The following is a 17,110-nucleotide window of genomic DNA, read 5'->3' as shown; positions in this document are numbered from 1 at the left end:
AATATATCTTAAATTGGTTTTAAAAAAAACTTAAATTTGTTCTTATTAAATTTTTTCTCTTCTTTATATTTACAAATCATTATCACATATTTTTCTTTTCCAACAGAATCATTAATAACCCTGTAACTTAAACTTAAAGATCAAACATTTCTCTTACATTAGTAATGTAATGGAATGTAGTGCAAAGAGGATTACATAAGTTTGATTGGTTGGTCCTGACAATGTTAAAAAAATAATAACTTATATATTAAATTTTGAAATCATAAAAATTTAAAGGACTGAAATACCCTTCTCCTTCTTTCCTTACGCCTTCCCTTCCATCGCCCTAACCTCCTCATCTATTATCATAATCATGAACCAAAAATATAATCCAAGGTAAAATCCAAAACAAGAATAGAATTGCAAAATTATTGGGTCAAACCGGATTTGTAAAAGGCAAAGAAAGATGAGGATGTGTGAAAATGAATAAGGATTCAAATCTACAAACTGGAATGTGGAGGTAAAGGAGGTAGAGGGCCGTGGATTAGTGGGGAGGTCAATGATGAAGGTAAATCTGGGAAGAAAATGGTAACATAGAGCCAACGCTGCGAGTGGGAGAAGTTCAATGGAGTGAAGCCAAAACACCCATAGTAATAGAGCACGATAGTTGCTGTAGAGATGATAGAAGAAGTGTCCGTAGTTTGTGACTTTATTTTAAGGACAAGAATGTATTTTTCTCACGTTGTAATTGTCATTCATAGCATCTAGCTATGTACTCCTCCGGTCCTTAATATAGGACCCAATAGTTGAGTTAGTTTAGTCCTAAATATAAGACCCATTTCTCATATTTGTCAATTTTCTTTAAATTACCCCTATAGATACTCCCTCAACCATAATCAAGTAAAAGAGGGAGATGAGGTATTAAGAAAGATAGTTATGTGTTTTAGGAAAAATGTGTTATATTTTTTAATTAACTAACTAACTTACCTAACTTTCTTAATCTAATCAAATTAGTTAAATGGGTTTTATATTAAAGACCGGAGGAGTAATATAGATCCAGCCTTATAAGAGGATTACAAAATGTAATCTTTTTTACATTATATGAGTACAACTAAACATCTGGATTAGTCTTTTGCATCATGATTATATATAATCCCCATTCATGCAATCTGACCAAAGGGGCTATTATAACATAACCGAGTGGCATCTAGCAGTTAACATGTAATGAAACGCGATGTCTCTAGCAAACTCTCATTTTTAGCGATCAGCAGCCTCTACTAAAATCAAAATGAGAAGGAAATGGTATCACCAAACAAATAGGAGCAGAATGAAACAGGTCTAATTAAACTAATTAGGAGCAGAATGAATCTAATTAAACTGATTAGGAGCAGTATACTTCGTATAAACTGAATTTTTACTGAGCAAATATCAAACGATTTGTTGGATGACTTGTTTAACTCGCAGGTATTCTATGCTGGCATTCTTAATTTCAGCTAATAATTTTTTGTTGCCGGCAATTTCAGCTAATAAATAACACTTTCATAGGTAACAATACTTACAAACTATTCGTACTATTCAGCTTGCAAGACGTCTTATGCCAGCATCCTTCATTTTCAAGTTGCTAGATATAATTTTTATTACTAAAACGCAATATCATTCGTTGGAGAGGCTCTTCCAACGAGCAAACTTCATTTTTTTTTTCAAAGAAAGATTATTCATCATTTTCAAACTGCCACATAGAATTCCGGGCCAAAAAGATTAGAAGATCGATTGAGCAAACTTTGAACTATTTGGTAGAAAATCCTGGTACACCATATAAACGAGATACTCTATCATAGGCCTTCTACCTATAATCTCCGAAGAACAGGCTCGGCCTAATGGTTTAACCAGCATTGTTCCAAGCATCAAAGAAAGGTCATTTGCCCTATAAAACATACAGTAACTAAATGAAACGGTCTGTCTAAAATGGTCCCAGTTAAATCTCACGCAGTGCTTCAAAACACGATATATATGTCTAGAAGAATTTGTTTTTATTAATCACCTTCACTGTAGAACAGCAAGTAAGCCTATTCCACTAACTGCTCTAATATATCATTTCACGGCAAGATAATGAGATATTATTCTACATACATATAAGTTTCTTTCAGATATTGACCAGCAATTGGCAAATGCTCTCAGAAATAAAAATAACATTATTAATTTTCAATACAAGGGCAGAATAAGGCCCCCGAGTTTGAATACAGGAATCATGAGATTGTGGGGCAGAAATAAGATGGGGATATGAGAACATGGCAAGAGACCCTATTCTCCCGACATGACTGAGGATTTTTCCCCCCCTTAAATACTGAGTCCTGACCACTGCATGCAGCGAACAAACAAATGAGAATATATTTGTCCCACGCAGCAGCATTAAGGGGACCCTGACCAATGGTATGATTATAAACTCTAAAGTATGTTCTCAAATATGTATACATAATGTATAAAAGAATGTTCACCAGCGTATTAAAACTACACTTCGAGGTGATGCAATGCCTCTTTGCTTTGATGAGATGTACCAGACTTGACGGGTCCTCTCTCCAGATATTGAAGAAAATCCATAACCAGAGGATCGGTCCAGGGGGATCCAAATGGAGCATCATCACCAGCAACCCAACCCAAATGGCCTCCTTTGGGGGTCACTATTAACAAGCAGTTTGGGTTTTCCTGACATTAAAAGTTAGAATTGATATCATAAGAGCCAAGGCATGATCGACTCAATAATTAAAGAATTATAAGCAAGAGATGGACAGAGTGAGAGACAGAGTTTATTAGAATGGGGTTTACTTAAAAAGCGGGTATAGAGTATCAAGAGAATATTGTTGCTTAAAAGCTACTGTTTCACAAATGACAACCAAGGTATGCAATTCCCTCCTTGTTTTGATGACAATCAGGATTAATTTACTCATTGACACTTTTGGTCGAGTGAAAACACAAGGCCCAACCTTAGAATGATGCTCAAACAGATGAAAATGAGGGTTGAAGAATAAGGGTGTCAATATATGCTCAGCAAAAGAATAGGGAGAGTGGGAAAATAAACAGCATGGCCACCATTTGCACTCCCTTCCTCAAAATCCTCTCTCACTTCAAAGTCAGAGAAAAATGAGATGTAAACAGAAGAGTATTTATTGTCTGAAAACCACAGTATCATACCAACTTGCAAATTATCTATCCAGTACCAATGAATGAAAATCAAACATTTTTCATTTCTAGTTATTTTGATTCCAGCTCCTATTTTATTTTCATGTATCCCTTATCACGTGTGTTTTTAATCAAGAGTGATAGCATTGATATTCTGAATCATGCATACCTTGATGTCTTCACGAGGAATTCCCCTAGCCGGAGCAATTGGATCATTGGCAGCCTAAAATTAAAAAAAAAAACAAAAAAACAATACTATGAATAGTTCAAATATATTGGTTCAGAGTCATTAGGAAAAAATAATTTATTTTGACTAGTTCAAATATTACTTTTTCTCCCCCTTCATATGTGTGTGTGTGTGTGTGTGTGTGTGTGTGTGTGTGTGTAAAAGTTTCTAGGCTCCTTCTCCTTCCTTTGGCCTTGCATCTTGCACAGCATAAACTGTATAGAGGAGAACGATGTTTTCTTGTACTTATCTAATATTGGTCAGAAAAGGGAAAGAAGAAACTTGCACATTCCCACTATTATGTAATTAGTTGTCGACTCAAAAAATGATAACTTATGTAGTGCCGAAATAAAGCAGAAAACAGTGCAGGATTTTCTTTTAATTCAATTTTGTACTGCTTAATAACGCTAAAATCAGAAGCATATATAACTCTACTTTTTTCTAGTCAATATTTTCACCTGGATGCAGAGCAAAGGAGTTTGAACATTTTTTATTGAATCTGAGCTGCTTGAATTGGAGTAGTATTCATCCACTGACTTGAAACCAAAAGAAACTGCAAAGCCAAAGGGATTATTCCCGAGCATAAACACTCACAATAATAATCCAGGTAGATTCAATAATGACAAAGAACAAGGCTGCATACCACGGGTTAGTCCATCATCAAAGTCCCTGACAGACTTGGCATTCGCCACCAATTCAATGTTATATTCACCACCTACGTCTTCAAAGAGTAAAGCATGCCTGCAAAAAGTTGCCATGATATTGTCATGTCTAGTGGATGGATCATGGATCTATTCACTTGAAACTAAAACAACCATCTCTAACATATCAAAAGCCTACTTCTTGAAAATTTCACGAAGAGCTTTTGCAAGAGCCTTATCATAAACATTGTTGAAGCCTTTATGGAAGTCCTCATCGGCCAAAACCAAATTGAAAGGATTACACAGTGACACAGCGCCAGAAAGAGGACAAGCGTGGGATTCCTGAAAGTGGCAAATGACAAATATGATGATCATAATCTAAAGTAGAATTCAATGAATTATAAAATATATGATGCGCCAAAAATTAGATGATACGATGTAGAAATAAAAGCAGATATTTGGTTCCAGATAATAGCAGACAAAACACAAAGTACATTACTAGAAACGCTCACCAGACGACTAAAGTGAGAAGGTACTAAATTGCATTCCAGTTGATTGAGTTCAGCTAAATGCAAAATTTTAATGATATTCTTCAAATTATATGACAAGATGCCCACGGAGAACCACAATTTGATATTAAGACATCTATCAGGGCAATCAAATTCTTCATCTGAGTAGCACGAACAAGGTTTTAGAAGTACATGCTCCAAGCAGTTTAAATTGCTTGTTTAGTATTAAAAATTAGCTAATCGTTCACACTGGAAGAAAAATGGGCAATCGTTTTAAGAAACATTTAATGTTTCAAGAAACCATAAAAGAGGATCAGCTAATTGAGTTTTCCAGCCTAAGGCAGTAACTAGCACGGCTAAACCAATTTAGACGAAGGTTGTGCTCTTCTGCTATTATATAGATATCTTACCTGACCCAGATAACGAACAAGAATGTTTGCCCCAAGTGACCAACCGACGGCATATATGTTAGCTTCAGGGTACAGCGTATTGACATGGGAGACTACCTCGCGCATATCTCCTAGAAACGAAGCTGAATAGAACTGCATATCAGTGTACAGATTAATCATATATTTATGGCACAACTAAGTCAACAATAAAAAAGCATATCTTAGCATTAGTGATTGAAAAGGATAAAGTCTTAAAAAATGCAAAGTGTTTCTTCTTCTACAGTGTATAGTTGTTGACAAACACGGAAAGGAACCCAGCCTGAAATAGCAGCAATTTTTAGAAACGAAGCACAAGCCAGTGAAGCAGAGTCAAACATTATTAAAATTTTAAAGAAAGAAACAAAATGAAAATTATATGGACCTGTGGAGTGATAACAGGGCTATCTCCGCAGCCACGACTATTGAAGACAACAACACGCCATCCTTTACTTCGGGCTCTAATCAACATATGTCTCACATAGGAATCTTCACTGCCCCCGGTTAAACCTGGCTGCAAAACCCCGCATTTGAATTCCTAAACACTAAGCAAAGAATTTCTTCGGTCAATCGGCAAAAAAAAAAAAAAAGAAAGTGAAGTATGAACGAACCAGCAAAATAAGGACGGGAGAATCAGGAGGCAAGAGTCGATCGTCGCCGGCAACCCAATCAAGAGCGACAGCACCGTCGTCTTTAGTGTGAATACACTGACGTCGGTACTTGACTGGAGGAACAGACCTGAAAAGGGCGGCAAAGATGGTCTCGACGTGGCGACTAGAAGCAATGAAGGGGAAATGAGGGTAAGGACGGGACAGGTAAGAGAGAGCAGGGAGGAAGAGGTCGCGGGCACCTCCGATGACTTCAAAGGAGGAATGAGGCTGTGGAAGTGCCATGGGCACGACGGCGGCAGGAGAAGAAGAAAGGCGGACGGAGGAGGAAGAAAACAGCGAGCGAGTGATCAGGCGAGAAGGCAGCGGCGGATGCTTTGGGAGCGGGGGGCGCCCCAAAATAGGCCTTGCCAATGCCATCCTTTACGCTTCTGCCAACTGGACCATCTCTGTTATTTTATCTTCCTCAGTACGCGAATTCTGCAGGACTCCGCAATCTTAATTCAATTCATGCTTCTCTTTTTGACCAACGGATAATAAATTTATTCAACCTATTTATCTGTATTTAATTTGATCCTAAACCTGGTCAAAAAAAAAAAAATTGCTCCTAAACGGATAATAGGGTTCTTTTTCTTCTTTTTTTAATCCTGGTTCCAGTTGTTTCTGCTTTGATTGTACTAGCTATGTTTTAGTTCGTAAATAGAAGTATGTTCTTTGGCAAACAAAAATTCCACTTTATCTTTCAAATTCGTAATATTTTTTTAAAAAATATCATTATTAATTGTAAGAATTTTTTTATTAAAAATAGTTCTAATACATGTAATTAAATAGAGTAATTTTAAAAAGTCAACATATGTTCGCTATATGGCCCTGTTTGGCAGAGCGGTAGAAATCCCCTATAAGCATGTTTCACATAAGTTGAGACGAAAATCATTTCACATACTTACTCCGTATTCCTTAAATCACTATTAAAAAGCAGCTTATAAGCTACTTATAAGCTATTCCAAACGGACTCAATAATTAACTAGCTTACCTGATTTTATTAATACTTGTTTGGCATTACTTATATAAACACGTTTTACATAAATTAAGACAAGAATCACCTCACATATTTACTTTATATTTTGTAAATTATGATTGAAAAGCTTTTTTATAAATCATTCCAAACGAGTCATTAATCTCTTTAAATCAGTTATCAAGCTTTTATATTAAAAACCAGAAACAGTATATAACAATTTGCTGGAAAAAAAAAAATAACAGTTCAATTTAAATGCGTTTTTTTGCATTAACATCAACCCATCAATTTTCACTATATTTTGGATTAGTTTCTTCTTCTCAGATTGTGTGGCCGTTATTTCTAATGGGATTGGATGTGATTGCCGCGGCTGATAGTGGAGAGGCATGACTGAAAACTATTGGGAAGCACTGATGCCTCATGTTCCACATGGCTCAATTATTTGAGGCTTTATCATGATTTATGAATGGATGATTTCTTCTACCAAATTATCAAAGTTTTAATAGTAATGAGTCCACTTTTCGTCCCTTTGAACGATGTTATTGTTTTTTGGTCAAAAGATTTAAACGATGTCTGAATCATCAAATTAGCATAAGGATTCATGTATCTTGGATTTTTTTTTAATTTTAATTCTCGTATATGCTTTTTAAATTTTTTTGAATAAAGTCCATTTATTTAAAAAGTAAAATGAGTATGTTAAAATGTAGACCAACCACATCTGAAAAATTTGAGTAAAACTCAAATTACTCAAATGATTAAGCTGGCTTAGAACAACAAAGATAGAAACCCAGCAATACACACTGCAACAAAAGACAGAAATATACGTTATGGAGGTGTTTGGGTGATACCTCAAATCATGGTTTGGGAAAAAATCACCCAAACACCCTTAAAAAAACCAAAACCATGGTTTGAGAAAAGTAAAAAAATTTTGCTTTTGGAAAAAAAAAAAAAGAGTGTGTGAGAGCCTATAGGATATATATTTTGTTTTTTTTATAAACATATTTTTTATAAATATATTTAATCTTATATCTTATAAATATATATACATATTAATTAATTATTAATTATATTATCTTATGTATTATTAATTATGTTAATAAAAAATATATTATTAACAATTTTATTCCTTTAAATTAAAATATATCATAAAATATATTTTTTTCTGTAATTATCATATTAACTTATGCCTTTTTTAGTAATTTGTACATGTAAAAAGTGCTTCTGGGAACAACTATCCAAACACTCTCACTTCTCAGAATCACTTTTTTACAAAATCTATTCTTCAAAAAATCTATTCTTCCCAGAATCTATTCTCCAGAAGCTATTCTCCAAACCATGGTTTGGTTATATCCAAACACCCCCTAAGACAAAAGTGGAAATTTTATTTTAATTTTTTAATCCGAGTTTAAACATTTGCCTGAGAATGGGATAGTATATGTATAACGTATGTGCTTAGCATGTGCACCCTATTAGTGAGGCCAATTAATCGGCGTGTAATACTGAAATCTCTGCTCTGTGGGTGCATTATCAATTACAGAATTAGTTTATCGGCCTCTTTTCAAGCATTGAAGAATTGAAAGGCTAAACATGGTGTATGCCTGCCTTCGATGTTACGGAACGCGAAGAACCAGGGATGCATATTCAGTGGACATCACTCTAGCTAGTGTGATCTAAATTTTATTAGAGTGCAGTGAATTTTATTTTAGAAATTATAAAAATCAAAATGTTAATAGTTTTTAATGGGATTAATATAATTTTTAACTTTTCAAGTTTGCATTCGTTTTGAATTTTACCCCCTTAAATTTCAAACCACATGTCTTAATCCTTTAAGAGACAAAACATTCTAAGTTTTTATTAAATTATAAAGGCTAATATTTTAAATAAAAAAATTAATAAATAAAAATTTATGATTTAAAATTTGAGAAATTAAAACTTAAATAAAAATAAATTGAAGAGGCTAAAACTTATATTAGCCCTAACCTGAAGCCAAGCACGCATTTAATATACTGTCATGTTGAGATTATGACGGCATCACCACCATGTGTACATTGTGATGGATGACGCGGATTGCGGAAAAAATTAAGGGAGAATATTATTTGAGTCTTATGTACGGAAATATTAACACTTTGATCCCTTAAATAATGATGGTTCTAATTAAAAGAGTTAGTTGACTAATTTGAGGAGATTAAGGAAAAAAGTTAAGTTAGTTATTTGTAATAAATATATATTGTATTTCCTAAAATATCCTTACTAATCAAATATATCAGCTAGAACTATCATTGTTAAAAGGATTACACTGGGAAAAAATACATAAATATAAGAGACAAAGTGGATTGGGGTCTTATATTTAGGACCAACATAAAAGTCAAACAGGGTTCTATATTAAGGACCGGAGGTAATATACTACTAATCCGTTTAAAATTGACAACTGGGAAATATTATACTACCTCCGGTCCTTAATATAAGACCCTGTTTGACTTTTATTTTGATCCTAAATATAAGACCTCAATTCACTTTGTTCTCATATTTATACATTTTTTTTCTAAAATAACTCTTCTAATAATAATAGTTCAAGTCAATACACTTGATCAGTAATGATATTTTAGGAAAGACAACACTTATTTAGGACAAATAACTAATTCAACTTATTTCCTTAATCTCCTCAAATTAGTCAACTAGCTCTTATAATTAGGACCGGAGGTGGTATTAACAATTATTTTTTGGGAAGTATAAATCAAAATATTGGTAAAGCACTTTAAATGTCCTTTTGTCATACAAATGACCCATAGCAAGACATTTGTGTTTGCGTGAATGTTTTCTCTAAGTGTTACCTTAAAGGCTGCGTTTGGTTTTCGGAGGGAAGGGGAGAAAAAGTTGATCCCCCTTGTTTGGTTGGAAAATTTTTTAAGGGGGAAGGAGAGTTGCTTCCTTCCTCTCGCTTGGTTGGACATTTTTTAACGAGGAAAAGGGCTCTCTTTCCCTCCTTTTTCTTTTTCAGTCTCTGCTCTAAAAGTGGGGTTTTTTAGAAGGAAGATGAGAGATAAAATTTTACATTTCAAAATTAACCTGAATGAAATAATTTAATTTCTCGTTTACCCTTAATTTTTTTAACGCCCTAATATGCTATAATTGTGTGTGAGAGTTGACTTTTCACGGATAACAAGCCGCTATCACCAAGAAGTCAATCCAAATCGTCTTCAAAACTGTGAGTATTCTTTGATTATACATATTTATATCTTGACAAAATGAAAAAGTGAAAAAATTTATTTTAATTTTATAAGATTAAAATAGTTAATTTTCGATTAATTCCCTTCCTCTCTTTTTATAAACCAAACAAGGTATCATTAAAATTTCTCTCATTCTCCCCCTTCATTAAAATCACTTCCCTCCCTTCCCCTTGTCAAGCCAAACACAGGTAAAGGTCGCTCCATCTTTTTTTTTTTTTTTTAAATCATCGTTACATTTTTTTAACTGTTGCATTACAACCACAAACTATTATCGTTGTATAGCTTGATTTAACTGTTGCATTACAACCACAAACTATTGCAAACTGTTGGCCAAAAAAAAAACTTTGCAAACTATTAGGGGCTAACTTAAATAATGGAGAAAATTATAAGAAGTAATTTTACCCAATTTCAAACTCCTAGCAGGACCAACCTAAAAATCGTTGTAAAGGATGTCGATGAAGTTGTAATTACTGGTACTGATTGTCAATATTTCCATTATTTCGTAGCAAAGGAGGGCAAAAGAAGTTAATACAACATCACCAGTTTACGTTTTCGCGAGTTGAACGTGGTAAAGTGGTAAGAACTCAGAACAGTTCTCTGTCCCTCCGCTTTTGCAGAGGTATTGCACTGTTAGTTATCTCTCGGTGCTCTACCTTCTCATTCCGTCACTCTGTGCTTGTCAATTAGATCAGTCCGAAACTCCTCCGTTCATTTTTCTACAGTAAAATTTGAATCTCGGAAAATGTCGTTGGAACCTGAATTGCAAAACGGACTCCAATCAGCGCATCATCCTCAATCTGAGGAAAATCCATCGTCAGAAATAGAACCACAACCGGCATCTCCAACCCATCAACAGCCACAGCCTGAACTGGAATCGGGATCAGAACCTAAAGCAGAAGCTGAACCAGTGAAGACCGATGTAGATCTCAAGTCCTCTGAAGCTTCACAAACCTCGATCCGCTCCAATGACGCCGATCACACCCACTCTGCCGAACCAACTTCACGCCCTGAGCTCCGAAAAGACGAAGGAAGTCGAACTTTCACTATGAGAGAATTGCTGAATGGATTGAAAAATGATTCTGAGCAAGACAGAGAAGATGCCAGCTCACCTTACAGGTTCCCCTTCTGTTGTTCAATTGATGCTCTCCTCAGCCATATTCTTTTGTTTATATACCGTCTTCTTTAGCCTTTGCTGTACCTGCGGGGAATTTCTCGACATTTAATCAATGTGTGCATACATTGACCGTGGAATGTGATGAAGAACTTAATCAATTGATTCTTATCTCAACATCACCCAATTACTATTCTGAATTTTGACGATGAAATCTCCTTGGGAGTTACCACACATTTACTATTACTATTGCAATAGAAAACTTTTTCACAGTAGCTCTTAAGTTTTTCACCTAATTATTAATTGGACTGCTACATAAATGATTTTTATGAATGAAGTTACTTTGAACTCTGCGTGGTTAATTCCTACAATATCAGTGTGAAGTTTTGGTTATTATTCTATTTCTGAGTTCGTATTTACTGCTCCTTTTCGCATGGATAAATGCCTTATCGGTTTCATCCTTTTATGTTCAGCCATGCTACATCAAAAGCATATAAGTTTTAGGATTTTGAGAGTGCTTTTCTCTCTTATGGATGAAATTTAACTCTACATACTTCTGAAAATTTTTAGCCAAGAAAGTCCGCACCAACAGCAATCAGAACAGAACAATGCCGCAATGGCTTTGATAAATAGTGTTGTAGGTGTTGATGAGGAAGGTCGGTCCCGGCAACGTATTCTTACATTTGCTGCTAGGAGGTGCTGCAATCAGTTCTTATCTTCAACTCTCTACATTCATGCCAAAAAAGTTGTTAAAGACCAACATTTTATTTGGGAAATGCCGTCTTTATTGTGTTCATTTGGAGGTTTTCGTTTCTGATTATACTTTCAATTGATTTTTCTAGGTATGCTACTGCAATTGAGAGAAATCCAGAAGATTATGATGCATTGTACAACTGGGCTTTGGTACTTCAGGTCTGATTGGCTTTCTTGTTCTGTTCCTTAGATATTGAAGTTTAATGTGCTATTTTCTTTTTACTGTACTTGCAGCGTGCTTGAATTTTAACAATTTATTACTCCCTCAAAGTTATACTTTCGTGGTATTTCACCCATATGCATAAGCGCACCATGGAAGATGAAGAGTGAATTTTGTATATTGTTTTTATTCGAGGTTTTTCATCTCTTTCTTCTCTTGAAGAAGAATATCTGTCGTTAAATATTTTTAACATTGTCTCACTGCACCATGTATATTCTCATAAAAATGATATTGCAACCTGAGTTGCATTGCATGCTAAGACCTCCTGTTTATGTTTTCCGATCATGGAAAAAACTACTTGATTGTGCTAACAATAGGGTCTATTTACTCCAAAGTTTATGTAAACTTCCCACTCAACCATCCCTGGTGTGCAGGAAAGTGCAGATAATGTCAGCCCAGATTCTACGTCACCTTCCAAAGACGCATTGCTTGAGGAAGCTTGTAAAAAATATGATGAGGCTACTCGTCTTTGTCCCACACTTCATGATGTATGTAAGGATATCCTCTGAAAATTCTTATCAAATGACTACAACCAAGCTACAATTGCTGTCTGGGCTGTCAGCCTATTTGCAGGATTAGTGCTTGATAAATCCTCGTCATGAGTTTCTATACAGCCAGGATGAGAAATATGTTCTCCCCCCCCCCCCCAAAACAAATCAAGCTATATTTGTATGTTCATGCGTAAATGGATTAGGATTTCCCCCCTCACACTTGATGGTATACAGGCCTTCTACAACTGGGCTATAGCAATATCTGATAGAGCTAAAATGCGTGGCCGCACAAAGGAAGCTGAAGAGCTATGGAAACAGGTGAACAAATGATTGTTACCTTCTGTTATGATTTTATCTATACTTAACATTAGGGAAATGAGTACTGCTTTTGACCGCTCTTGCTATTGCTCAGTCTGATTATGGATGATGCTATAACATGTGTAAACTTGAGTTTATGTTCTTAGAATTCTATCTTTATTATGCTTGATATAACTGAGAGGCTCAGCATTAAACAACCTAATTTTTGTTGAATATTATATTTTGTATTTCAGGCTACAAGAAACTATGAAAAAGCAGTCCAACTCAACTGGAACAGTCCTCAGGTTCATCTCGATCAAACTTTCCTTAAGTTTCATTAAAAGCATGCTCATTTGCATGCCGAACCATTGTTACAATCTGACATGGAATTTATTTCAGGCACTTAACAACTGGGGACTTGCTCTTCAGGTATTATAAATTACCACATTGTTTATCTTAAAAGCGTTCCACCAAATTTTTTTTTTTTTTTTGGTGCTGGTGGAATTGCTTGATTCTTAATATCTTAAATACGCTGCTGAATATATTATTGCTCATGATTTAAACATGAATCTCTTAACAATTTTAACTGCCAGCTGTGTATTTATTCAGATATTATTGTTTTATCAAATAGTGAATCGTAGTGATATAAAATTATACCTAGAAACCATGATCAGTAACTAATACAGTGTAAATTTTACCAAGAATATCAGCTTAATTAATCAATTGAAAGTTTTTGTTGCCAGTTACCAATTAAAAGGGTCGGTCAACCAATTAGGTTATCGTGCACCTGTGCTTGCATGCCAACGTATGAATCAAGATTATGTCATAACCAATCAGTTCTGCTCTTTCTTTCTAACATTGTTAAATTACAGTCATTAGAAAAGCATCTTAATGTTCAGAACTTTAAAAAAAAAAAAAAAAGCTCATAAATTTAAAATTAATGATTAAGCCTGAATTAAAGCTTTAAAATACAACTTGAAGATTACTATTTCCCACAATTAACAAAACTGAATCAAATTGGGGTTTCTGACTCATTTTTCCCTTGCTTACGGTCTATTTCCTGATACCCTGAGAATTATTTAATAGATCCCATGCTTGAAGCTGTTCTATAATTTCCATATATCATATTTTGTGTGGAAATTCTTAATATCTTTTTCTTTCTTTTTTCTTAACTGGTCCCCCACTTAGGAACTCAGTGCCATTGTTCCAGCACGAGACAAGCAGAAAATTGTTAGAACTGCTATAAGCAAGGTACGAATCCTTTTTATTTTTTCTCCTGTTTCCTTTTGTTTTCCCCCTTTTTTGGGGGTGGGGAAGGGGAAATAATCAGGTAAATATTGTCAGTAAGCGATTTTTTGCTTATGATGCCTTGTTAATAAAATCTACTCTCTCGTCTGCCTTTTTAACTTATCCATATTCTTCAATGCAGTTCCGTGCGGCCATACAGTTGCAATTTGATTTCCATAGGGCAATTTACAATCTTGGAACTGTTCTGGTGAGATTGCTGCTGCTTCTCATAGTATATGTTTTATTGCCACGAATTGACCAGTAGTCGAGTTGAGAGTAAGTATTGCATGCATTGTATTTCTTTTTCAGTACGGATTAGCTGAGGACACTCTCAGAGCTGGGGGATCGGTCAGTGCTAAAGAAGTTTCACCAAATGAATTGTACAGCCAATCTGCCATATATATTGCCGCTGCTCATGCATTGAAACCGAATTATTCAGTAAGAAATTAATGTCTGCTTTTTTTTTTTTTTCCCGACGATTAGATGCTTTTTTCAGATTAAGAAAACTTGTTGATGAAGATAACATCCCTCATTTTTACAGTTAGCCTTTCATTTCTCATTTTGATATTTTTCCTTTTCAACTATGTAGCCTTATTTTATTTTTTTGTAACAGGTTTATAGCAGTGCCCTGCGGCTGGTGCGTTCTATGGTGAGTACAACATTTTTCTCTTAAACTGTTTTCAGAATACCTTTCAAGCTTGGACTGAAATGTCAATATGGAACAGGAGTTACTGTATTATTTGCCTTCAAATTGCTCCATTTTGAAGCTCCTTAATCCTTTCTCTTTAGAGAGTCATATTGGCCCTTATCTTCTCTATTGCTTCAAGTAGTTCATCTTGTCTCTCAAGACATATATATGTTGTTATAGCATACTGTTTTTGACCTATGAAGTTGTGTGGGTTGTTTGAATCATTTATTTGTTATCTGTACAATAAATTTGACACAACTCCATTTTGACAGCTGCCCCTACCGCATCTTAAAGTTGGATATTTGACTGCACCTCCTGCGGGGAAACCAATTGCACCTCATAATGACTGGAAGCGATCAGAATTCCTTTTGAATCATGAAAGACTTCAACAGGTAAGATATGATTGGCTTACAAATTGAAATCCTTGCTTTTGTCAGCCTTTTTTTTTTTTTTAACCCCATATCACTGGAAATCTCTAACACAAGCTCCCTTTTTTTTTTTTGGCCAAAACACGTGCTCCTTTTAAATTAATTAAATTACATTCCTCCATTCAGATTCTAGAAGTTCCTCCGACAGATCAACAGATATGGTGAATGGAGACAGGAAATTTGTCAGAGTAGATATTGCAGATATTGTTTCTGTATCAGCGTGTGCTGATCTAACTTTACCACCTGGTGCAGGCCTCTGCATAGATACAGTTCATGGCCCCGTTTATCTGGTAAGAATAATTTATATTCACTTTGGAGTTGTTCCACACTATATAGATTTGTTGCTTCCCGCTCTCAAACTTTCCTGCACTGGTCAGGACCATGGTAATGTTTTAGATAATGTTGATTGAGGACGACATAGGTCAATTTTGCAATGATTAGGTCATAATTTTTATGATGAGTGCCCCATGTCTTCCTATCGAATAATCAATAATCCATTAATGAAAAGATCACTTTCATCCCCTTAGCATTGCTATGATTTTATGTTGTATTCTTGGTTTTTTTTTTTTTTTTTTGGGGCGAAATGTTGTATTCTTAATTTTAATGCCCACGTGATATTTCACTTAGATCTGTTGATGCCTTTTCAGAAAAGGATTATTTCTTGTGATGGCTGGTTTTGTGTTGATAGAATACTTTTAACATGAGATTACTGTCTTTAAATGAGATGGCTATTACAAGAAATCTGTCCTCATTACATCTACATGGCATGAGTCCCTCTTATCATGAAATTTATGCAGCTACCCTAATATTCATGCAAAGCATCATTTCCCCTTGTATTCCTCTCCTTTTTTTTTTTGGTGAAATGTATTCCTCTCCTTTACTCATTGCTAAAGCACATCGGTAAATGTTCTATATCAAAACCTAATACTCTTTGATTTTAATGTAAGAGCTACTCAACTAATTTGAATAGATTAAGAAAGTCAAATAAATTAGTTAATTATAACTAATATGATATGATCTTCCTAAGATATCCATGTATAATATTAGATTATATATTAGTTTATAAGGTAAATTAGCTTACAAAGAAATGATAAATATGAAAGATAAAATGAATTGAGATTTTATATTTATGGCTAAATTTAACCTCTAATTAGCTCCTATATTAGGGATTGGAGGGAATAGATTTTACAAGTTATGATCTAGCTGAAGTGTCTGAAATTTGCTCCAGTTAATACAATAAGCATAGTATTCCGCTCTGGTTTTAAGATATGCAGCTCTGAGATTCTTGTTCTCCCTTTTCGTGATTTACAAGGTTGCTGACTCATGGGAATCATTGGATGGATGGCTGGATGCAATTCTCCTAGTGTACACAATATATGTACGAGGCAAAAGTGACGTACTGGCAGGCATAATAACGGGATGAATATATCAGATTGTTTAATGTATTGGAAATCTGTTTTGACATTTATTATCTTCTTCGTTTTATCCTTTCTCTCCTATAAAAATAAGATCTACATGTTATGAGTTGAGTACTAGTTGTGAAAATCTAACTTGTGTATAATATTTGAATGTTGGGTGAAATCATTTCAATTCAAAATCGAGGTTACTAATGAATTAGCCTTCTGCAATTTCCCACTATTTTCTCTTTCCAGAATAGCCTATGTTATTCCTGGGTGCATGTTGCATTTGTATGTGTCCATGTGCAAACATGTTTGGTTGAAAAGTATGAAGAATTAATTAAACATTTTTAACTTCACTTTTTTTTTAAAATTTTTTTGTTAAAATTAAATTTATTAAAATCGTCTCTGTCCATCTCTCTTCTATTCCCTCCCATCCAAACAGAACACAGAAACTTAGCAGACAAAAACAGAAGAAAGTAAAAGGCCTGTATTAATTTTCTTACCTCGTACCAAAAAATTTCAAAAGTTCACACATTGAGAGTTTGTTAGTGTGTTGACCAACGGAGGATTGATCGGCATGAGTTCTTTTGACTTCCCCCTAACATTCGCAGCCGATGACACACGTCCC

The 17,110-nt window shown here is 34.7% G+C and overlaps 1 protein-coding gene and 1 pseudogene across 1 annotated transcript; one reads left to right on the top strand and one right to left on the bottom strand.

Annotated features, from left to right (window-relative positions):
• Positions 1-2,145: 2,145 nt before the first annotated feature.
• Positions 2,146-6,036, bottom strand: LOC114744244 (embryogenesis-associated protein EMB8-like). The gene is made up of 8 exons (XM_028932429.1): positions 5,569-6,036; positions 5,343-5,471; positions 4,943-5,074; positions 4,223-4,365; positions 4,026-4,123; positions 3,841-3,935; positions 3,326-3,379; positions 2,146-2,682 (listed from the first exon to the last, which is right to left on the bottom strand). Exons 1-8 carry the CDS (start codon positions 5,983-5,985, stop codon positions 2,488-2,490), a joined length of 1,263 nt encoding a protein of 420 aa, XP_028788262.1. The 5' UTR covers positions 5,986-6,036; the 3' UTR covers positions 2,146-2,487.
• A 4,334-nt stretch (positions 6,037-10,370) lies between these two features.
• LOC114744243 (protein HLB1-like) lies at positions 10,371-16,704 on the top strand (annotated as a pseudogene).
• Positions 16,705-17,110: the final 406 nt, after the last annotated feature.

Source organism: Neltuma alba, unplaced genomic scaffold (assembly GCF_004799145.2).
Source record: "Neltuma alba isolate B1F8T4 unplaced genomic scaffold, ASM479914v2 tig00004298_pilon, whole genome shotgun sequence".
NCBI classification, from domain to species: domain Eukaryota; kingdom Viridiplantae; phylum Streptophyta; class Magnoliopsida; order Fabales; family Fabaceae; genus Neltuma; species Neltuma alba.
Note: the sequence above shows the minus strand (reverse complement) of the source record. Positions and strands in the feature narration are given on the sequence as shown.

Bases quoted from the DNA above. Each gene is read 5' to 3' on its own strand.
- LOC114744244 (XM_028932429.1), bottom strand. From the start codon at position 5,985: ATGGCATTGGCAAGGCCTATTTTGGGGCGCCCCCCGCTCCCAAAGCAT. The intron at 4,366-4,942 runs GTAAGATATCTA...TGCCACTTTCAG, and splicing joins TTGTTCGTTATCTGGGTCAG to GAATCCCACGCTTGTCCTCT. The intron at 3,380-3,840 runs GTGAAAATATTG...TTTTAATTTTAG, and splicing joins CTCCTTTGCTCTGCATCCAG to GCTGCCAATGATCCAATTGC.